The sequence below is a fragment of the Antedon mediterranea genome, chromosome 2, assembly GCF_964355755.1.
Source record: "Antedon mediterranea chromosome 2, ecAntMedi1.1, whole genome shotgun sequence".
Classification (NCBI taxonomy): Eukaryota; Metazoa; Echinodermata; class Crinoidea; order Comatulida; family Antedonidae; genus Antedon; species Antedon mediterranea.
In genome coordinates, this window is record NC_092671.1 from 238,802 (window position 1) to 263,654 (window position 24,853).

Below are 24,853 nucleotides of genomic sequence, written 5' to 3' on the forward strand. Positions count from 1 at the left end.
GGAGGATAATGAGGATGATGTGGATGATGAAGATGACGTGGATGATGATGCGGAAGGTGATGATGATGATGATAATGATGCTACGGAGGATAATAATAATAATAATAATAATAATAATGATGATGGTGATGCGGAGGATAATGAGGATGATGTGGGTGATGTGGATGATGAAGATGACGTGGATGATGATGCGGAAGGTGATGATGTGGATGATGATGATATGAATTTATTGGAGACATAAATCTGATCATAACTAAGTATTACAATATCAATAAATTGCACACCAATGAATAATCAACATGTATAATATTACTTCCAATCATTTAAATTATGGATTTGGTGTCACAATGTACACCAGGAAAGTTAACGTAAACATAATGTATGCGATATCATTTGACACAAATCAAAAATCATGTTAACTTAAATTTCTAATCGTACATACTTTCCATCTAATTGAAGCTGACGGTTGTTAGCCTGAAAATATAAGGCGTGAAAAGCACTGATTTAGGTTTCTTGAATAGAATAATGTGTTGTTTCCACGTTCACATTATACACTTTTCGAAATTTCAAGTCTGACAATGAAACAACTTGAGACTGAACACATTTATAGACGGTATTTTGATACTGTGTTAGCTTCGTATTGTTCTTGAATTCATAACCATACATTGGATGTACGTATCTTTCGGCAGAATTTTAAAATTACGCCAATTGTAACGTTATTTACCGCGCTTTAGTGTCTGCGTAGTGAGATAGCGTCACAAGGAATCATACTGTAAACTACGCCAATTGTAACGTTGTTATTTACCGCGCTTTAGTGTCTGCGTAGTGAGATAGCGTCACAAGGAATCATACTGTAAACTAAAACAAATAATACCTATATAAGTGCGTACGCATAATTTATAATGTTTATGATCTTTTTGAAAATCTTTAGAACAGGTCGTATAAATTAATACGATCGTATAATATCGTATAAACAGAGATTTAGTAATCACATTAACCTACTAAACTCAATAGTTCATTCTGTATTCAATTAACGTATTTTAACCTGTTATTGCGGCAAATCGTAATACAGTAGTATTATATAATAATACTCACTCGAACACATCTAGAGCAAAACAATTTTTATTTTTAGAATGTTGTATTCATTTATATACTCTATAATTTTTAGTATTTAAATTAAAGTTTCAATTTAAGTTACTTAATACATATTGATTCTTTTAAAAGAATCTTATACCAGCACATAATTGTTGTGTTTATTCATGGTCAAACATAATATAATACATGGTTTGAAATATTATTTTCGTTTGTTCAAAGTTAAAATAAACACACAAAAATACAAAAAAATAAGGTTTGTGATTTAATTTTATGTTATCTATACGAACACATTGCAGTGGGGATGATGCCAAATACAAAAATGTTTTTCTTATGACTTTCTTTTAGAAAGTTGAACCCGTCACTTTATTATTAAAATATCAATTGTATTAATGAAATAAAATATTTGTGGAACGTAATAAGTACAAACGTAGGATTGCGTTACACAAGATCTGGAAAGGTTTTTGGAGTCAGTAATTATAGCATTCATTAATCAATGCCATAAACGAGAAGTTAGAAGGCGTTCTTATATCCTCGTACTTTGTCTATGATAATTACACTAATGGTCCTTTTGGCATTTTTCTCCTTCGTTCGCTATCTCCAATTTAGTATGTATTTGTCAGTAATCTGCGTCTATTTGGCTATTTTATTGCCGTATTATTAAATTATATCTCCTTTAAGGAGAATGGTCATTTAGAGAGATGGTCATTTACTGTTCTTGTTCTCTCTATCACAATTATTAAAAACACTGTTTCTAATGTTGTTTTATAATTTAACCAACTTGTTGTTGTGTTAAACCAAATTGAATGCAATATGTTACGACTGTTCTTTTGAATGTTCTGTTCAATTTAATGTCAAGTTTTATTTTTTAATCATATCCATATAAAAACAAATTAATCCAGTGTATATAATTATAAATAAATACAAAACGTCCATATTAGTAGTAACATTAAATGTGTTATTTTCGACATGAGCACAAACATTTGTATTGTATTAAAGGCCAGGTGCGGGCAAAAAATTTCTATTGATCATACATTCCAATAATTATCGATCTATAGTTTCCCCTATGTTTCATAATTTTTTGGGATTTTATTTGTGTTACACGAGCTTATTGAAAATAAGCACTTTCTTATCAGTGGGGTGCTAGTTCAAATTACACAGTAAAATCTCTATTATTTTGAACACAAATTTTTGTAAATAGAGAGGCATTTTAAAAAGCTATGAAAAATAAACGGTGTGGTAAAAAATGTTATCAGATGACTAAATATAGGTAATATAACTTGAATTTTACATTTCTGGTATTTTTATTCAACTTCAGATTTTTATTTTCATGCTATAGCAAAAATTATCCACCGTATATCCACCATCTTTTTTAACTTTCTAGGGAGTCACCAGATATGTTATTACATTAGGTTATACTACCTAACTACTGAAAAAAAGTCTTCCTGGTTTTTATGGCAGAATTTTGCCATATTTTGTATTTGACTGTATTAAGGGAAATTCATGTTTTTTCGTCTTGATTTCTGTTACAAATATTTGATTTATGTACAATTAACCAGATATTATATTTAAAATTCATGCCTGTACCTGAGCCTTAATATATTTCCTATTGAAATGGGTAGGACTTAAGTTTATTCACAGGAGGGCGGTTTATAACAAAGCAGGAACCATCGCCCTCAGTGCCCCAGCATAATGCATTGCTATAATTATGGACACATCAATAACAGTCAGTATAACATTATACCTGTAATACATTTCAATAATTAGCATAAATTAAAATAGGCCTAAATTCAAATCGAGGGTACAGGTTTCAGCAATCGACTCGAAAGTGAATACTTTGCAAATGTGGTTCGTTGTATGAACAACTATTTTTAATTCTTTGTTCAATATTCAATTAAATTAAATTTGGATTGTTTAATTTGTTTGCTATGTTTGCCAGAGGGACATAAATCCATACACCTATAATTATTAATTTAAATCCACACTTCCTGCGTACAATTTAACAAGAATATCACATTTAAATCACATTTAAATATACAGAAGTTAGCTTTGCAATATAGGAATAACATAAAAAAATATATGACTACAAATGATAGAATTTCTAAAATTGCTTTTTTAATATTTTTAATATTTTACATGGAAAGTAATAAAATTTATAATTTGTTGTCACGTAAATTCTGAAAAGTTACAATTAACTGTGCGTTTGCATATTGATGTTTTAATAGAATTCTCTAATCACCTTCCAAAATGATCTTTATGCTACAATTTTCTCCAACGAGTGCTATGTTTCTCAAAAGTATTCAACCGTTTTAATTTAACGTAACAGTTGTAATTTTAATTCCAATATGTCTTGGTAATTGTGTTTTTCTATTTATATATGACTGAAAAAAGAGGCGACAATTTATAGCGGGACTACAATATTTCTTATCCCTGTATGATATTACCAACCAAATGATATGTATATACATACGAAAAACAAATAAAATAGTTTAGTAATTAGTAATAATTATTAGTTATATTAGTAATAATGAGTACAGTTAAATATGTTAGCCACATCAACATGTTCTACAAACATACACCCTTCCATCAACATCTCATATAAATACGTCACACGTAGGCCCACAGTACATTAGCGAACATTGAAAATTAATATTCTGCCTTCGTTTTAAATGGCTCGGAGGTATAGCGAAGTAAATTCACAAATATTCTAAATCCACATAAACTAAATAACCAATTAAACCATGAATTTATTCGAATATAACTTCTACACTCGTATTACTGCCGTGCAAGTATTAGTATGAATAATAAGATCGATTTATTCGTCGACTTACACTATCACCGCATAGTGTTATGTGTGAAAATCATAATAATTGACACCGGTTATCTGTATTAATGTCATCAAATGACAGATGTTTCCAAGATCCATCGGACTCGTTTATTTGAATAGCGTTAAATGATGCTGAAGAAGCAAGAACTTTAATTAATACAAGTGTATACAAAAATGCTTAAAATATTCTTCAAATATGACAATTTTGCCCTGACGAAGGAAGTGTTTTCCGAAAGTTAGGCAATTTCTTTCTTTCTGTTTTACTTTACGGTTTTGATTTAGCTTTTTGCTTATTTAATTTGACATTGAGATCAAGCCACTGATACCCACCCCATTGTCACTTTGTAGATAATTTGTTTTTGGATTTAAATGATAATTTACATAATATTTTGATTCCCAGGACCAACCCATCATGGTTGGGTGGATCTAATAATTTTGAAAAATAGAGTTGCTAGGTGCCCGAAAATTGGACTTCGAAATATGGAAAGAATAAAAGTCTCCGGGACCAGCCCCTGCTATCCTAGTAACTTGATGCTCTAAATATCTTTCTTTCAAAATAAAAGAAAAACATGAGATATATATTTTTTTTAAATCCGTAGAGATTCGAACCCCAGCTAGTAGAGCTGAAAAAATTCAAACGATAATTACTTGATCACGTCTACCCATTATGCCTGTACACGTAATTTTTGTATTGGAGAGACACACCTTACCGGTGACAGCGTTTTGTTTAATGCTTTTGTCTCTCCTCGGCCTCGTGTCTTGTATTTCATATATATATATATATTTCTATGTTTTTTTTTTTTTTTTTTGTAATTATTATTTTATGTTTATTGCCGAAATGAATAAAATAAAATAAAAATAACAGTGACAATAGCATATTCTTATACGCGCTGCATATTACGTCATTCTAATCGTTACGTCATAAATTTGCATATTCATGACGTAATTTTGAGGAAATAAATCTAGTCGTTGTGTGAATGAGATCGAGTCCGATCTCATGTCGGTCGGTCGAATAGAGTTAAAGCTATGCGAGCTTCTGTGTTGAGATTTCACAGATTTAAAGGTCCCCCTTTTCCACCACACATCATAAGGCGATAACATCAAAGCATTTGATGTCGTGGCAGAGCCTTACCGTGCTAGAGTCAAGGGAGCACACTATTCTTTTTCTTGTGGCTTCCTTTCGATCTCGTAAATTTTATGTTTGGCGCCCTCACTTTTAAGTTAACACCTAAGTTATGTCAGAAAATTAGGAAAAAATAAATAGAAATGTGTAAAGATGCCGATGCCTAGCCTGGCTAGTGTTTTCTCAGCTCTCTATTTTTTTTAATACATTTAAAAATTGTTTGTAATACATTATTTCAAAAAAGTTTTTTTAAAGTGTTATTATATTTCTTACAATAATTTCTGAAATCACACATTGTTAGTACATTCGGCGATGTCCTTTAGAGAATCATTGGAAATGTTAGTATGATTATAATAGAGGGCTCTATATAGATTGTTTGGATTATCACACATTGTTAGTACATTCGAATCCTTTACAGAATCATTGGAAACTTTAGGTTGATTATAGAGAGCACTATACAGATTGTTTGGATTATCACACATTGTTAGTACATTCGAATCCTTTACAGAATCATTGGAAACTTTAGGTTGATTATAGAGAGCACTATACAGATTGTTTGGATTATCACACATTGTTAGTACATTCGGCGATGTCCTTTACAGAATCATTGGAAACTTTAGATTAATTATAGAGAGCGCTATATAGATTGTTTGGATTATCACACATTGTTAGTACATTCGGCGATGTCCTTTACAGAATCATTGGAAACTTTAGGTTGATTATAGAGAGCGCTATACAGATTGTTTGGATTATCACACATTGTTAGTACATTCGACGATGTCCTTTACAGAATCATTGGAAACTTTAGATTAATTATAGAGAGCGCTATATAGATTGTTTGGATTATCACACATTTTTAGTAAATTTGAAGATGTCCTTTACAGAATCATTGGAAACTTTAGATTAATTATAGAGAGCGCTATATAGATTGTTTGGATTATCACACATGTTTAGTACATTCGAAGATGTCCTTTACAGAATCATTGGAAACTTTAGATTAATTATAGAGAGCGCTATATAGATTGTTTGGATTATCACACATTGTTAGTACATTCGACGATGTCCTTTACAGAATCATTGGGAAGCTTTTGGTTATAGAGAGTGCTATTTTGGATTATCACACATATTTTTCTAATGAATCCCTTCCTTCCTCTATATGGATTTATGTTTATGATCAATGTAGGTGTAATATTTTTGCTTGAACTTGAACTATTCTTAAAGAGTCAAAGTATATAATGTCTTTTTTTTGTGCAAATACATGGTGCATTCAATAAATTAATTGTAGGTTTTTTAGCACCTTGGTTCCCATCAGGACACGCGTAGACATAACGTATCGACACAACGTACCGTAAGAACATAAAAAAACAAACTACAATTATACATTTCCGATAAAAGCAAAATGTGTAATACCGCCATCTATATTATGAAGTGAAAATGAATGATGGTGATCATGATTTACCTGGACATTACTGATTGTTATTGTATCATATACAATATACATTAATTCACTAGTCCAATAATTATGGCAACTTTTTGAATTAAAACAAAGCGTGATGTCATTACGCACGTACGTCTAATTAAAAGCATTGGCTCTATTAAAATTTGGTTCATAGCCCTACAATGAAATCTTAATTTAGACTGCTATCTTTCCAATTATTAGTATTATTAGTTATAATTAATTAATTATTAGTTTGTTAAATGAATCATCATTTTTTTAATTAATGTTTTTTTATTAAATATAATTTTAATGCAAGGATTGAAAACTGAAACATTAAATGTTCTGTCTGCCGCCCTCTGGGTAGGCTTATTGCAAGACTGTCAATCATTAAACAGTTTAATAACGTTATTTTTTTTTCACTATAATAAATATAAATTGAGGCGGCCATTGATTTTGTAATTGTTTTCATTCGCTATATTTTCTTCACATCTTTTTATTTTTCTTTGGATTTTTTAAGTTGGATAAAAAATTAATATAAAATAAATATAATATACTATTTGTTTTGCTAATTTTATTTTGTTTGTATTATTAAACAGAATATTAATTATTCTTGTTGGTTCACTGCAAGGTAATTAAATTTAGTACATAATAAAACGTCGCGTGTTTCTACCCATTGGCCGTATATAGATTATAGTAATCTGCATTTTCCTAAGTTCACCTTTAATAATTTCAGAATGATATCATCGATATGATGACTTCCAATCTTTGATCTTATCTAATGTTTACCATCTCATTGCACAATTTATTTAGCCATTGGTTATCATAGAGTCTACAATACGTTTAACGATGTTGTAAAAAAACACAGCGATGGCGCTATTCATCGTCGGCATTTGTTGAGGATACCTGTATGATTCCGCATTACAACGAAAGTATTTTGTAGACAAGTAGTACAAATGGTAGCCGTACGTTCGTCAGTCTATATTCACTGACAACAAGTGTCGATTGGTGGTTGGTTCCGCCCCGCCGACTACTTGGATTTTTATTCGATACCACAGGATTATATTGTTTGAATTGTAAGACAACTATGGAATTGTGTTCGTACCAGCTAAGGGGTATACGCTATATCACAAATACTGTGAATTATTCGCTGTAAAGGGTTTCAGAATTGTTTGCACACGTTGGTGAATGATCAAGTTGTGTTTGTATCTACAGAAACCCGATGTGTTGATATCGGCGTGTCATGCCTAAAGTGATTCATATAATTGGTCTTTTGTGACCAAACTCTTTATAGATTATCGTTTATTTTTTCAAACTTTTTCCTGACGTTGACTCCACTTTATGCCTCACGTTTATATCGTCAGCATTCACCCGTGAAACCGGAAATCATTTCTAAAGCGTATATTTGGTACAAATTACAAATACCGCTGTTGAATGTGTGAGTTTTGATGTTTTGGTATTCGTCCTGTGACTATAATGTACGTGTTAAGAGTGATAACACTCTTTGTAGCAGGATTATTGGTGCTTGATGTAGGAGCTCAAGACGGTCAAACATGTAATTGCGACGATGAACATATAGAAGATGGCACAATAACCGCCTTTTTTATGTTGAGTGGCAGTGAAACGACCATACGTGAATACCTGCCATACCCTAAAGAGGTGGTGTTGCCAGCTATAGATCTAGCTCTAAATTACGTAAATGAATCTGGTCTACTTGGAAACCATGAACTCATTACACGGTTTGCCGATGAAAAGTGTAATCCTTTAATAGCACAGACTGAGGCACTAAAATTACGAGAAAAGTATCAGGGGCATGTAATATTTGGACCGTGTTGTAGTTACCCAGTAGCCTATGTTGCCCGTCTCAACAGCATATGGAAATTGCCCTTGATTTCACCAGCTGCTCTGGGACCAGATTTTCGTGATGTGGAAAAAAGCGACGAGTTCAATACAACGACTCGAGTCGGTCCCACTTATATCGGGATGGGTCGTACTTTGGTCGAGTTTTTTAAATTGCACAATTGGCTTATTTGGTTCCAGATTTTAGTCGATGAAGATAATGATAAGTTTGCAAGAGATCATTTTTTCTTGTGTAGTGGTGTTTACAGAGCTTTTCTTGACGACGATGGGAATTTTACTAATGAATATGCGGTTTTGCATCCGGATTTTACCGATTTAAAACTTCAAGAAACTTTGGATACAGTATCAAAAAAATCACGAGGTGAGAATTATATCTTGCTCATTATTGTTGTTGTTGTTACATTAATTAGCGTTCAAATAATAGATTAGTTGTCCTCCTTTATTTGGTAATCTTATTTGCCACCCAACACGATCACCACGTGAGGAATGTCGAACACGATGCAGAATTATTTAAAATGCTAATGTTATTAATGGTGTTGTGAGCTTATTGACTTACACTTAAATAGTATGATTAATCTGGTGACGCTAAACAAACTTTATCGGTCTCGTGATCAAATTGATTATAGCATTGAGCAAGTGTTTTAGCAATTAGCAAATACGATTTAGTGGTCCAGTAGAACGATATTGAATGGTGTATTTGTCTTTAAAGGATTAACATACTCGTCCTCCTAATATGGTCGCTTTATTTAGGTTATACTATGCGAATGCTTTGTTTGTTGTCGTCACTCTTAACAAGCTTGTAATATCAGCGGTTATCCAAGTTGTAGTAATTTGTGTCGTTTGCAACATTTTTCTTGCTTCCTTCCTTCTAGGTAGGTTATACAAAATGGTATTTATTTAAATTTGTATCCAAAGACAGCTACAAATACATATTTAATGTAGGCCTATTATTGAAAAATATTGTACGTGTGTTAGCTAATTATAATAACGTATAATATTATGAACACCGTTGTTTGTATTTATGTTTAGAATTAATCCATTATAGATGTATAACGTTACACTTGCAACCAGGACGGACATTGTTATTGCTGCTGAGTTCCCTCCACACATTCAAACATTCATATGGGTTAGGGTTAGGGTTAGGGTTATGTAATAACCAGGACGGACATTGTTATTGCTGCTGAGTTCCCTATGACGCGCCATAGTTCCCTCCACACATTCAAACATTCATATGGGTTAGGGTTAGGGTTAGAGGGTTATGTAATAACCAGGACGGACATTGTTATTGCTGCTGAGTTCCCTCCACACCATTCAAACATGCATATGGGTTAGGGTTAGGGTTATGTAATAACCAGGACGGACATTGTTATTGCTGCTGAGTTCCCTATGACGCGCCATAGTTCCCTCCACACATTCAAACATTCATATGGGTTAGGGTTAGGGTTATGTAATAACCAGGACGGACATTGTTATTGCTGCTGAGTTCCCTCCACACCATTCAAACATGCATATGGGTTAGGGTTAGGGTTATGTAATAACCAGGACGGACATTGTTATTGCTGCTGAGTTCCCTATGACGCGCCATAGTTCCCTCCACACATTCAAACATTCATATGGGTTAGGGTTAGGGTTAGAGGGTTATGTAATAACCAGGACGGACATTGTTATTGCTGCTGAGTTCCCTCCACACCATTCAAACATGCATATGGGTTAGGGTTAGGGTTATGTAATAACCAGGACGGACATTGTTATTGCTGCTGAGTTCCCTATGACGCGCCATAGTTCCCTCCACACATTCAAACATGCATATGGGTATCATTGGTATTACTTATACTTCTGTTAGTTTTTCATTTTCATCACAAAATTATAGTAGACTCAAAAGCTGATTTTTTGTTGTTGTTTTTTTCGTTTTTGTGTCAGTAGCCTACATTTGTTTTTGTAATACCATGTCTTAAAACTACAGACAAAAGCCCATTTTGTGTCAGTAGCCTACATTTGTTTTTGTAATACCATGTCTTAAAACTACAGACAAAAGCCCATTTTGTGTCAGTAGCCTACATTTGTTTTTGTAATACCATGTCTTAAAACTACAGACAAAAGCCCATTTTCTTGGCAAGATCCATCCAAAGTTGTTCCTATGCAGCTGAGACATTTTTATAATATGAATTTGAATATGAATATCTTAGACGGTCATGTATATTGTAATTAAGAGTTTAGAGTTTAATGTGATCCTTTTTGCCACAATTCTGATATGCATAGACTTTTATAGATATTGATTGTGTTTATTTGATTCAATACTTGTTATCATGTACCGTTAGTAATATTTCGTAAGTACTCTATAAACCATGTCTCATTGTGAAGATCGGTAGACGCCCGCTAGGAAATTTCTACTGTAATCTTAAAAACGATTACTGTACTGATGATAACTGAAACTAAGCGTTTTTCGATTTAAATCTGAACTATCTGAAGATCAGCCAATGTTCCTATACGCCAACTTGTGCACTGATTTTCTATGCGTCTATCGCGCAGACTGCTGTCAAGGTGTTAACATGTCTGCATCAGTTAAATAGTGTAACAGATGGGCCGCAACCGTAAGTCTTGCCTTAATGCCACTTTGACTGAGATTTGAAAAATCGATATTATCGTCATACGTTATTATTACTGTAGTTCAGTCTGTGTTACAGGTGTTAAAGCGTTGACTTTTGTTTATTGTTGGTTTGGTGAAGAAATTAAGAGCCTAAATTGGTTATCAGAGGGAGGATACAGTATTTCGGAAATCATCGTGTAGCGCATGCGCATCAGTAATGATGCTTAACCACGGATTATAAATAGTGCATAGTTAGTATAACGTATCCACGCAAAAGGAAAATGTAATGTGTATATGTTGAATAATATGAATACAATACTTCTTAGTCTATTCTTGTTCTCATTTACAATAATACAATGTAAAATCGTCATATAATCTCCAGGCCTCTGTACTTTTTAACGCTTTAATTTCTACTTAGTATTCTTGAATACGTTTCCTCGATAATCAAACAACATAACGACTAGAACTAAAAACGCTTCTTTTGAGTTTACAATCATAAACTATTGTAAGTCGAAATGCGTTTTTATATAAATATGAATAATTTATCTCAAACAAAGTATTAAATTGTATGTTGCACACTTAAAAAACAATTAACAGTTGAGGATTATTATGTTGAAATGAAGAGAATAATTAAAAGGAGCAAATAGAAAAATATAGTTGTGCCGAATAGGTATATAGTGAATTGACGCTGTCGAATTTCTTATGTGCAATTTTAGATTATTTAAACGTTTCTTTCGAAACCTGTGAGAATTTTTGATTAAAAAACTCGGCATGAAATGTGTGCTGCCGTGTACCAATTAGGTGCATGTGCGTTGAAATATGAATGATTTGCACGAAGGCCTACATTATTCATGAGTTTATTTCCTATGTAGCAAACCTATTGTGATTTTGTCAATACATCATCTAATTCTAATGCTAACCAAACGTATTATTATTATTATTATTATTGTCGCCCTGGGCCGACCTACTGACCAAGCTCGGTGACATTTTAAATGTATTTCGGAAAATTACCCTCCTTCGGCTAGAAAATGTCGACTTCGTCTGATGACTTCGTGTATTTGTAAAATCAAATCACCTGAAATTTAAACAAACAGCCCCGAAAACATATAATTAAATGTAATTAACATAATTATTGAGATCCAGCCACTGATACCCACAGCATTGTCATTTTTTTCAGTAATTTGCCTTTGGATTTATATATATATATATATATGTCCACCCAGGCAGCACTTGCCAGCTTTATACTATGACGTTATCCAAATTCCTTCACTTGCACTGATGAAGGGCTAGTGTTGCCCGAAAGCTCTGCTAACTTTTCTGGCTGTTTACTTTATCGTTTTGATTTAGCTTTTCGCTTTTTATTTTTGTATCCTCATTGAGATCCAGCCACTGATACCCACAGCATTGTCATTTTTTTCAGTAATTTGCCTTTGGAAATATATATATATATATATATATATATATATGTGATTAAGTTCGCTTAGGTTGACCCTGGTCTTCCCAATTTCAGTTTTTTTGTTTTGTATATACTTAAATAGACCAAATAAATAATGAAATGAAATGAAATAAATGGTCTGATGGGTAGACTAAATGCAACGGAAAATGTTTAAGTCTCAACGATTATAAGCAACGTCTTTTAAGTTAAATCGAAGATGCTCTCCAGGTGAAATTCCACCCTGAGATGAAGAGTAGTAATTAGTCTTGTTTATTTTATTTCATTTACATGTAATTTTTACTTTCTATGGACCAGAGATTCCAAAATAAAAGATTGAATGAATGAATAAGAAGAATTATAAATGTTGATGTAAAACGTCATTTCACGGTTACCGAAAAGCGCTGCGTAAAATCCTAAATTGTTTTTAACCTACCTCCCTTCTCCCTAACCCTAACCCTATCTTCCTTCTCCACACAATATTTAATTGTTTTTAACCTACCTCCCTTCTCCACACAATATTTAATTGTTTTTAACCTATCTCCCTTCTCCACACAATATTTCGATTCAATGTACAAACTTAATTTTTTATTACCCCTAATTCAATTTATGTATTCTAATAGGATGATAATGATAATTGTAAACAAAATCACATTTACGTGAGGACGCCACCAAAAGCAAGATATTTTTACTCCGAGTTATAGTGAACATTACATAAGACATTAATGTTTCAATGTCGAAGCATTATTATTGACAGTCTATATCTGTCATGTTGAAGGTCACGTCAGTTAGATTCGTCGATGGAAATTTATTTTACGGATGGTTAATGATCCACTGCGATTTTCAATGAATAAATAAACAGACAAACACAAGTGGGTTCCCTCTATTGTTAAATGTGATTCTTTTCCCACGGTTATCCCAGACATAACTTGTCTTATGCTGGGACGAAGTGACAAAAGGATTCATATTAAATGTTGTGTTAACATCAATTTTAGCGAGAGCGCCATATACAAATATTATCAATGTGAAAACGTAAACACGAGTGGCCAGTTTGCTAGAAAATACAACCATTCATCTCTCATGGTTTTTACCATTTAATTCAACTTGGTGTTGCACGCGGTATGAAGTCTTGTAATACTGTATATCCATCGTTTAGGAGGCAACAATACGTTACAATTATTGTTTTAATACCCCGTTTTACTAGATACAACATTGTTGATATAGTACTAATAATAGCTTTACCACCGAAAACAATGCAATTAAGTTTAATTGATAACTGTACAGTGTACCTGGTAGGACAGTCACACGTTGTGATTATAATTCTACTTGCATTTATGTACATAGTTTATGAGATCAATTTAATTTTTCCAATGCAAGCTTTTCTAAAAATAAACCTTAATTCATTCACTGGGGAGTGGGTTGATTATATTCTTTTAATTAACCGCTTGTATTGCAATGTATGATGGACACAATATTTTGAGGCTCAATTATTACTTTACATGCAAGACAGCGATCATGACTTAAACTTCAAAAGTCAGTGCCGTATGTATCTTGAGTATCGTCCCTGGTATCAATGTATAATGCCAAAGTGCATTGCGATATCAGAATCAACATGAATTCGACATGTGCTATCCCACTTGAACTATATCCGAATGGACCTGGTGTCAAGGTCGTATTAATGTAACGTAAAGCGCTAATTCCACCAACTTAACATGTTATAACAACAAGACATTTATTATTGCGACTCAGGGTGTTCTTATAGTAGATAATCGCATATGGTGCGACCAATGCTGTTCAACATTTCAAACTCGGTGCTGGTGTTCACAATTATTACACCTGAGTGATAGGTTCGAACAAGCATAGGCCTAACCGTTAACGCGGATGTCTCATCTAGTCGCATTTCATTGTTCAATTTCGAACATGTTTATTAGGAGAGCATTATTAATTCTATGAATTATAATGATATGGGCCTATTTCAAGTTAGAGGAGAGTCGCAAATATCGCTTGTTTTATATCCAAAAAAAATGTAATCCTTAAGTTTGGATAGGTTATAATATTAGGGGTTAGTTCTACAAAGTAGTAGGCCCAGTTCTTAACTTATATTTAAGTGACGTGTAAGTTCAACAAACGAGTACTAGTAGATCGGCTTTCCTTATTATTTATGCGTAAGTTCAACAACGTATAGATTCAACTTATACCTTAACATTTACGAGTATTAAATCTTAGAATTACTAGGTCAATATTTACCAATATAAAATCACTTAAAATTTAGTTGAGAAGGATAGCATGTGTATGTCTTTATTTAACACGATTTACCCGTGTACCTGAATAATGTTGATTAAATACCATTCCTTTTCCATACAAAAACCAAACGGCCAGTATTGACATATTATTTGGACAGAAAAGACTGTGTTGACAGAGCCTTACAACGCGGATTTTATCGACAACTCCAGAAACTAAATGGCGTTAGTACTGTTTACCTAAGATGGATATGTAGTGCGGGTCGTTTCGACCTGTTGTTATTTTATTACGACATTCAATCACCATGTTTCTAGACATTTTGAACCACTAAATTACCATTTCTACCAGTGTTATTTGGTGGTAGGTTTCTTTAAAATAATTGATGGTTATTCCTAAACGAAGTATAATGTCAAGAGATGGGTGTTGTATTAGAGTATTGTATGAATGAACTAAGCTGAGATATACGTAATCAAACATTTTGTATTATATAATAATAATAATGTCAACATGTGGTATCGATTATTGTCAACTCGAAATAACTCGATTTAACTACCACCAGTTATTATCTGGATGTAATTAATGACTAGATCTGGCAGCAGTGGCGTATCCAGTAGGGGGGCCGGGGGGCCCGGGCCCCCCCTGATTTCGTTTCCGTCGGCACATCATCGCGGCCGTCGGCAAACAAAGGTGCCGGGGAAAAAAATAAACTATTTATTCTGACAATAATTGAACTGTAAACATAATTCTTTTGAGTGTTTGTTTATTTACATATCATATCATCATTGATCCCTTCAGATCAACTATTTTTTATTTTCATTACATCTAACGAAACACGTAAAAAATGTGTAGCACGTACGTACGGCCGTACGCGGTAGATTGTTTACTCAAAAGTCTTTGACCTTACCCTAAAACCTTGTTTTTTGCATGCAGTTGAGCCTCTCATGACCTGGGATTTGTATGTCTTCCTACGCTAAGAGATTATATAGTTCCACATGCCATGTGCTTTTTTGTCTAAGATATATTTATTATAAGTGCCAAAAACCCGGTTTTTTTTTCTCGATATGAGGCCTTTATTATTCAAAATTTTTAAAGAAAAAGCACATATACCATAAAAAATATCCATGTAGGCCCTATTTCATTTTTGGAACAGAATATTCCGTGAGGCTCAACTACAAAACCACCATTTTGTGATATGATGTCATCGTAAGCCAATAAAAGCTGAGCTTTCTCGCGATTGGCATTGCTCACGGTTGAATGAGTTAGGATTCTAGCTGATTTGATTGGTGGATGCGAATCACCCGCAGCGGAATGTTTTCTCTCGCGCGTGTACCATGAATCTCTCTGATCGTTACTACACAAAGTTAGAGCAATGAATTTGTCCAAATTCCGTTAAGTAAACAACTTTATATATTTTATAAGCATTTAATAACATTTTTTATTGATATTTGCAATGGTGATATATAAAATAAATTACTAAAAAACGTAATTATATGTAATTATTTTAACCAAAAATGGCGTAGTTAATAGAATTGTCGACTGAGGCCGCAAATTGTTTTACTTCTTTCGTGGCTAAAAACGATCATTTTCGGCGATGTTTTAGACCCTATATTTCGAAAACTACAAATCAGATTTTCCTAATTCTTTCTTTATTGTAATATGAATACAACATACTAACAGATAATGTTGGTTTGGTTTTAATTTTGCATCGTTATCCCATATAAGACAATATGACTATGTAATCCTAGAAAATATATTGATCAGAGACGTCGTGTATGTACAGCAGATAATGACACCAATTTTGTCGGCAAATTGGCAATTCCCGGCCCCCCCAACTTCAAAATCCTGGATACGCCACTGTCTGGCAGTGTTTAACGTCTCCTGATCCTGTTTGATCGACATTGATTATACGTTCTATACTATTTTCAAGCTATGTGAGATACTATAAGACATGTTACGCCCTCTATAGTTTGAGTGAACGATGTTGTTGATTTGCGGCGATCATCATTTGAACATGACGTCATTAACTAAACATTCAATATAATAATATAAAAATGTATTTTTATTAATAACATAAAATAGCAGCGTGTATTAATAAAGATGTTCTACCCTGCTATATTAGTCGAAATAGGAAAATATTTAGTTTTATTTCTTTGTTATTGCACATGTTAAGATGATAACCCGCCCGTATTTTCAGATATTATTATGCGTATTTTAAACAACTAATTATTTGGTGCTTGTTGTGCCTATAAACATGTTAAATCACGCATATTCAAATGATACTATTCTAAACAGCACTTAATTGCTCATAACCATGACAAACCCAGTTATTTCACTATTGGCGTTCCATAGAACTATATGTTATTCTCTCCACCTCATTAATTGCTTTACGTAAACTTTACACGCATTTTACACAGATATATATTTTCGCGCCGCGTATTTAGGCAGTTATATTCCTAGAGGACATATACATTAAGCAGTTACCACACGCGAAGCTTTAGTACTACAGCTGACAAAAATGAGAATTTGTAAACTCGACTAATATATAGGTCCATGCTCATATTTTATTGAATTTTAAATGTTGATAGTTAGTTGGATCCTATTATAATAATAATAATAATAATAATAATAAATAATATATTTATAAGGATAAAAACAATCAGATAACAGTATGTTTTACATTGTGGTCCTGTCTTAATCAAAATATACAAAAGAGAAACTTAATTAAATATAATAACATGATGGTCTCTCTCCTTAAAGTGGGTCGTGTTTTATTGTGATTATATATATCCATATTATTGCATAACTCCGATTATTTTTTATTTCATTATTCTTTCTGATTAGTCGTTGTTATGATGGGTTAGGTACAAAGGTTAAAATGTCAGGAATTGCACTTCGTACATATTTTGGACAATATGTGACATGAAATTGTTTTTTATTTATTTATTTATTTACAATCTCATTCAACAGCGGGAAACCCGCCACTTACAGAAAGGAATAAAATATAAATTATATTTAAAGGCCTATACAAAACAAAGTAGCAGTTTCCAATGTGTGATGTTATAAAAATGACTGCCGTGTTTAATTATAAATGCAAATTAAATTACTTCTCCGTGGCCAAATGTCTTAACTAATTGATATTCGTATTTTGTGGGATAAAAAACACATTTCACAAAATAAAAAACATGCAAAGCCCTTTTGCTATTAGCTTTATCGAAAAAAATAATGAATAATCTTTATGAAATGAATTGTTCAATATCCACTTTACATTATATCGTACACTACGGTACATTATATCGTACAGAACAGTAAATTATATCGTACACTACGGTACATTATATCGTACAGAACAGTAAATTATATCGTACACTACGGTACATTCGTACAGAACAGTAAATTATATCGTACACTACGGTACATTATATCGTACAGAACAGTAAATTATATCGTACACTACGGTACATTATATCGTACAGAACAGTAAATTATATCGTACACTACGGTACATTATATCGTGCAATACTGTACATTATATCGTACAGAACAGTAAATTAGGTGCAATACTGTACATTATATCGTACAGAACAGTAAATTATATCGTGCAATACTGTACATTATATCGTACAGAACAGTAAATTATATCGTGCAATACTGTACATTATATCGTACAGAACAGTAAATTATATCGTACACTACGGTACATTATATCGTGCAATACTGTACATTATATCGTACAGAACAGTAAATTAGGTGCAATACTGTACATTATATCGTACAGAACAGTAAATTATATCGTGCAATACTGATTATATCGTACAGAACAGTAAATTATATCGTTCAATACTGTACATTATATCGTACAGTAGGCCTACTGTACATTATATCGTACAGAACAGTAAATTATATCGTGCAATACTGATTATATCGTACCGAACAGTAAATTATATCGTGCAATACTGTACATTATATCGTACAGTAGGCCTACTGTACATTATATCGTACAGAACAGTAAATTATATCGTGCAATACTGATTATATCGTACCGAACAGTAAATTATATCGTGCAATACTGTACATTATATCGTACAGTAGGCCTACTGTAAATTATATCGTACAGAACAGTAAATTATATCGTGCAATACTGATTATATCGTACCGAACAGTAAATTATATCGTGCAATACTGTACATTATATCGTACAGAACAGTAAATTATATCGTGCAATACTGTGCATTATATCGTACAGTAGGCCTACTGTACATTATATCGTACAGAACAGTAAATTATATTGTGCAGTATACGGTACATTATATCGTACAGTACTGTACATTATATCGTACAGAACAGTATATCGTGCAGTATTGTACATTATGTCGTACAGAACAGTATATCGTGTAGTACGGTATTATATCGTGCAGTACGGTATTATATCGTACAGAACAGTATATCGTGTAGTACGGTATTATATCGTACAGTACGGTACATTTTATACAGTACTGTACATTATATCGTACAGAACAGTATATCGTGTAGTACGGTATTATATCGTACAGTACGGTACATTATATACAGTACTGTACATTATATTGTACTGTCAGTAAATTATATCGTGCAGAACAGTAAATTATATCGTGCACTATGGTACATTATATCATGACCGGTTCATCAAGGTTATGATAATCTGTTGTACGTCTACTTTTTCATAATGTATTAACGGCTTTGGTATAGAGTTTATCGACATAATTACGTACTGTCGATATTGTTATTAGTGGAGTCATGTTTTCAATTGAATGCGAGCATAAAGTAATTATAAAGCATGCTTTTTCATTACCAAGATATTCTAATACAAATGTTTTACAACATTATGTGCGAATAATCATATAATAAATTCAGGACAGTTTTATTATCTACTATATTTTATCTTATGTGGTTGATGTTATAAACCAGTATACCGTTGTAGAATACAACCAATTTGAGGTAGTCTGAATATTACCATTTTTTCGAATATCAACGTTATGATATTGTTGGCGTTTCATACATATTCAGACGTTTTACAATGGCTATCGGCCTTTCATATCTCATAATCATTCATACTGTTGGAAGTAAGCATACACATGCAAAGACAAAGTAGTGTTATTATTTCCTCGGTCAGTCAATATGCAAGAAGCGGTCAGCAGTTGTGGTCATTCTTACGCTAATTTATTATTCGCCTACGCTCCAATGTGTCTGAACAGCGTACATTACGGTAGTGATTGGACATACACCTACCCTTGGGTTTTAATCTTAATTACAATCGAACACTAGTGGCATTATAATGTATTTATTTTATTATTACATTATATAATTATTGTGACAATGGTATGCACAACATGTATACACACAATACTCAGACGTTAGTAGAAATACATTTTTTCGGACCGTCGAATATGTCATCATTCTCAATAATACTACTAATAATTAAGCTCATTATTATTTGTTGTGCGAGGTTAGTCCATCCTCAACGACTCAAGCGTTGTCAAAAACAAAAAGATACCATCATGGCATTATATTTTATCGGAAACCGTCTCGATTACGTAATAACTCGGTACAACGCACTAGTGCAATGGCCACGTTGAGATTAAAATCGGTTGAACGACGTTTCATTTAATACAAGACAATTAAACATGAATGTGTAAGTATGTAGGTATATATTGGCATTACTAACTAATACCTAAGATATTCCTTAATACTTTAATGTACGGTTTAGCTTAGCATTGATATTGATACTTCGCATCCTTTAAAACATAAAGCATGGTATACCGTACTGAGCACGCTAAGTGTAGGCTATATATCAACATATAAATTATATAATTTATCAAGCTAGCAAAGAGTAGTACCAAATATCAATATCGGACAAGTGTATCAGACAAAATGTATTTTTATAAAAGCGATTAATAAAAAGAAAACGTATATTGTTCTATCTAAATATGAACATCGGAGTATCAATTACCTTATGACAATTCACAAACATTTAAGTAGGCTCTTATTGAAGCCAGATTTGTAGGATTTTTCAGATTAAAATATTTCCTGATGAAACGACACTTTAATTCACGTACCCTGGATTTGTATTATTTACAATTGACCAGTGCTACTAGACAAAATAAACATACAGAGTATAGTTAAAAACTTAGATGCATGCGCACTCATCAGTGCTTACGTCATCATCAAGTTGGTATGCAAAGTGATGCATGGCTTCTAATCTTCAATCACATTAAATTCATCTCCAGCCGTTCAGATAGACAACATCTAAGACCGAACATTCAGGAATATAAAACTCGATCTTTAAATATTGTAAATCCAGTAATGCGCTTTGTAAAATGACATATTAGGAATATAAATTTCCATTACCATATTGTTTTAAAAATATCATTAACTTCAGTATTTATCAAAAAGTGAGATCTGAAAAGTTTAGCAGTTAGTAGACCATGCCTAATGCGATGATAGCTATTAATGAATTGGGTTTTAAAAGTACCGTACAAAATCTATCCCAAATTTACAAATGCCTCACGTATAATGCATTATATTATAAATGACATTGACAATGATTTGCTCCTGTTTTAAAGTACCGCATTAGTTAATAATCAATTTCAGATAATGAATTTATGGAAATTAAGATCCTTTCGTATGCGATGTAGATGCAATAGCTCACATAATTCGGATTAATAAATGAAAAGAACATTGGCATTAATCAAAATAATAATCAATAATCAACCTTTCGAACATAATTCTCTTAATCGGTGTAACCAACGACCTGGAACGATTTAATACAATTCTGACAAAAGTCTGAAATGATGTTAAATGTAATTGGAACTCGCGTGTATTGTTATTCTGGTCTTATTTATCTCGTGTTGACTTGAGATGGATACGAATCAAACGGGAAAATACAAGCCATTACTGCGCCATTTATCACCGACAAATCTCTAATCTTTTATAAAGTTCGTATCTGTTATCTTGACACAATGCATTAATTATAGATTTGTTAAGCTTAAGAATTGTGTATGTCCGTTTTTACAAACAGTTTCGAAAGTTGACGATTATGGAACGCAGATGTCGCCAAATTGTTCATATATGGGTTTTTACGTTATTAGGCCCTGTTTCTGGTGCCAAGAAAATACCGTATTTTATACGGTATTTTTTGAATACCGTATATATGTTTTGTTGGCAGCAGAAACTGCGCTCATAAAAAAATACCGTATTTTCCCCACAAAATTTGTGGATAAAATACGGTATTTACAAAATTATATTTTTTTTACCCTTTTCTGCTGCCAATATAAAATACCGTATTTTTTTTTACCGTGACATGAGGTCAACATCGTGTTTTTATTTTCTGTCGCTGTCAGCTGGTTTACATACGTGTATTTAGATATATTCGGCGAAAATGTGGAGCGAAGACGTCACAGTATTTACTATATAAATCTGTGTGGGGAAGGAGGGGGCGGGGAAGCTAAAATGTCCAGCCAACTAAAAGGTAACAAAAGGGACAACCACATTTCTAAAAAAATAAAGCAGCAGGAGTACGGAATAGACCAAAGCAAGTAAATTCAAAGCTGAAGAGCCTGCGAAGCAGTACAACATTGCAAAAGACAATAACTCGGGGAGGGAACGAATTACTTGTCCCCATTATGATGTTTTCTGTGCTCTCACAACATCTCTATCACTAGGGCTAGGCTGTTGAAAGTGAGACGTAAAACTTCCTTTATTGCGACTTTTAATTATCAACCAAATAAATGAATGGCAATTTGGGTAAAATGGATGAAATTTAACACGACCACCCAAGAAGTATTGTTAGTAGAAACGGGGTACTAAAAAATACGGTATAAAAAATACCGTATTTTATACCGTATTTTTATACCGTATTTTGAGCAGTTGCAGCAGAAACAGGCCCAAATAAAAATAAATATTTCTTTCGTTCAATCAACATAATTATAATTATAGGAGTAATAAATCATTAATATCAACAGATAAAAACCACAATGGTTCCATACACGCATCCTAGGCAGAGTGTAATATAATTTAGTTATTTGATTGTTGGCCATGGTGATAAGTGTGTACGGTACTAATTATACCCATGTGTGAGATTAAGATTCTTCAGGAGACTGGCAAACAGAAAATTCAATTATAGTCATATGTGAAGCGCACTGTGGATTTACGCATTATACACTAAATAAATATAGATTAGTATTCATTACAATTAGTATTATTACCGATGAAATAGGATGATACTGTGCGATATATAACCATGATACGAAATATAATTAGCAAGATGATGATCGTTAATAATTAAATAATCAGTATGATAAGCCTATAAAATAGTTAACCGTCTTTCGTTACCTCTCCAGTTGTCTCGAATTCTTATAGGAATATTTGTTAATTGCGCATGAAATTGCATCTGTATATTTCCATACATGATCTTGCAATAAAACGACTAAACACAATTTGACCAGGCGCGATGGGTTACAACCAAGCTAGAATTATAAATTCGTAAATCAGTAGGGGCCGCGTAATTATGATTTAGGTTTTAGGATCGGAGGGACTGAACCTTATACAAAAGTGTGTGCTATGGGTTAGGGGGGCACTTATAGGCATGAGATATGTGTGTACATTGGCACATATACATTGTATACAACCCTAACACCTGTTGTAAGGATGATACCTCCTGGTTTGTTGACGACCTAATTTCATAAATGTTTTAGGACCCCCTTGGAAACAAACAAACTTTATAGTTTAAAGCGCTAATCCTGCAGATTTTATTTGTATGTTAATATAGTTATTGTCGATTTTATGTCAAGATAAACCGTCCATAGGCCTATATAATAAAATGCCTATTAGTGTATTTTGCTATGGCTGTAGAGTTCTAGATCGATATTTCCTCTGGCATGGGGTCGATGACCTGCAACTCTCTGGCATGGGGTGACATATCAACTCATCAGTATCTTCACAGCAAAATTTGAAATTCTAAGCAAGAAAAAAAAATCTTGTTTTAAGAAAAAATTCTTAAAATAAGTATTTTTTTTCTTGTCAAGATTTAAAATTACTTAAAACAAGAAATAATTTTCTAGAAAAGACACATTTTCTTAAATTAAGTTTTGCAATATTCTTGAAAATGCTTATTACAAGAAATATTTTACTTAAAATAAGAAGTCAATATCATTCTCTTCTTATTAAGAATAATTTTGCTTAAAACAAGATTTGAAAATACTTAATTTGAAAAGTATTTTACTTAAAATAAGAAATCTATATTATATTTATCCCTATCAAGAATAATTTTTCTTAAATCAAGATTGATGAATTATAAAAATTACTTAAAACAATCAATATTTTTCTAGGTAAGACAAAGTTTCTTAAATTAGGTTTCGCAATAGTCTTGAAAATACTTGTTTTGAGAAATATTTTACTTAAAATAAGAAGTCAATTTCACACTACCCTTATCAAGATTATTTTTACTTGAATCAAGATTCGCAATATTCTTGAAAATGCTTATTACAAGAAATATTTTACTTAAAATAAGAAGTCAATATCATTCTCTTCTTATTAAGAATAGTTTTGCTTAAAACAAGATTTGAAAATACTTAATTTGAAAAGTATTTTACTTAAAATAAGAAATCAATATTATATTTATCCCTATCAAGAATAATTTTTCTTAAATCAAGATTGATGAATTCTAAAAATTACTTAAAACAATAAATATTTTTCTAGGTAAGACAAAGTTTCTTAAATTAGGTTTCGCAATATTCTTAAAAATACTTATTTTGAGAAATGTTTTACTTAAAATAAGAAGTCAATATCATACTATCTTATCAAGACTATTTTTGCTTAAATTGAGATTCGCAATATTTTTAAAAATACTTATTTTGAGAAATGTTTTACTTAAAATAAGAAGTCAATATCATACTATCTTATCAAGACTATTTTTACTTGAATCAAGATTCGCAATATTCTTAAAAATACTTATTTCGAGAAATGTTTTACTTAAAATAAGAAGTCAATATCATACTATCTTATCAAGACTATTTTTGCTTAAATTGAGATTCGCAATATTTTAAAAAATACTTATTTTGAAAAATGTTTTACTTAAAATAAGAAGTCAATATCATACTATCCTATCAAGACTATTTTTGCTTGAATTCAGATTCGCAATATTCTGATTTTGAGAAATGTTTTACTTAAAATAAGAAGTCAATATCATACTATCTTATCAAGACTATTTTTACTTGAATCAA

The 24,853-nt window shown here is 32.2% G+C and overlaps 1 protein-coding gene across 3 annotated transcripts in view; it reads left to right on the plus strand.

Annotated features, from left to right (window-relative positions):
* Positions 1-24,853, plus strand: part of LOC140039958 (atrial natriuretic peptide receptor 1-like) — a 207,977-nt gene that overhangs the window by 77,495 nt on the left and 105,629 nt on the right. The window contains exon 1 of one of the 3 annotated variants that reach the window (XM_072085543.1): positions 7,420-8,698. The exons of the other annotated variants lie outside the window; for them this stretch is intronic. Coding sequence (XP_071941644.1) covers positions 7,954-8,698 — 745 coding nt within the window. The 5' untranslated portion in view covers positions 7,420-7,953. Of the gene's footprint in view, positions 1-7,419; positions 8,699-24,853 lie in introns of those variants that run through there. 3 annotated transcript variants of the gene reach the window in all.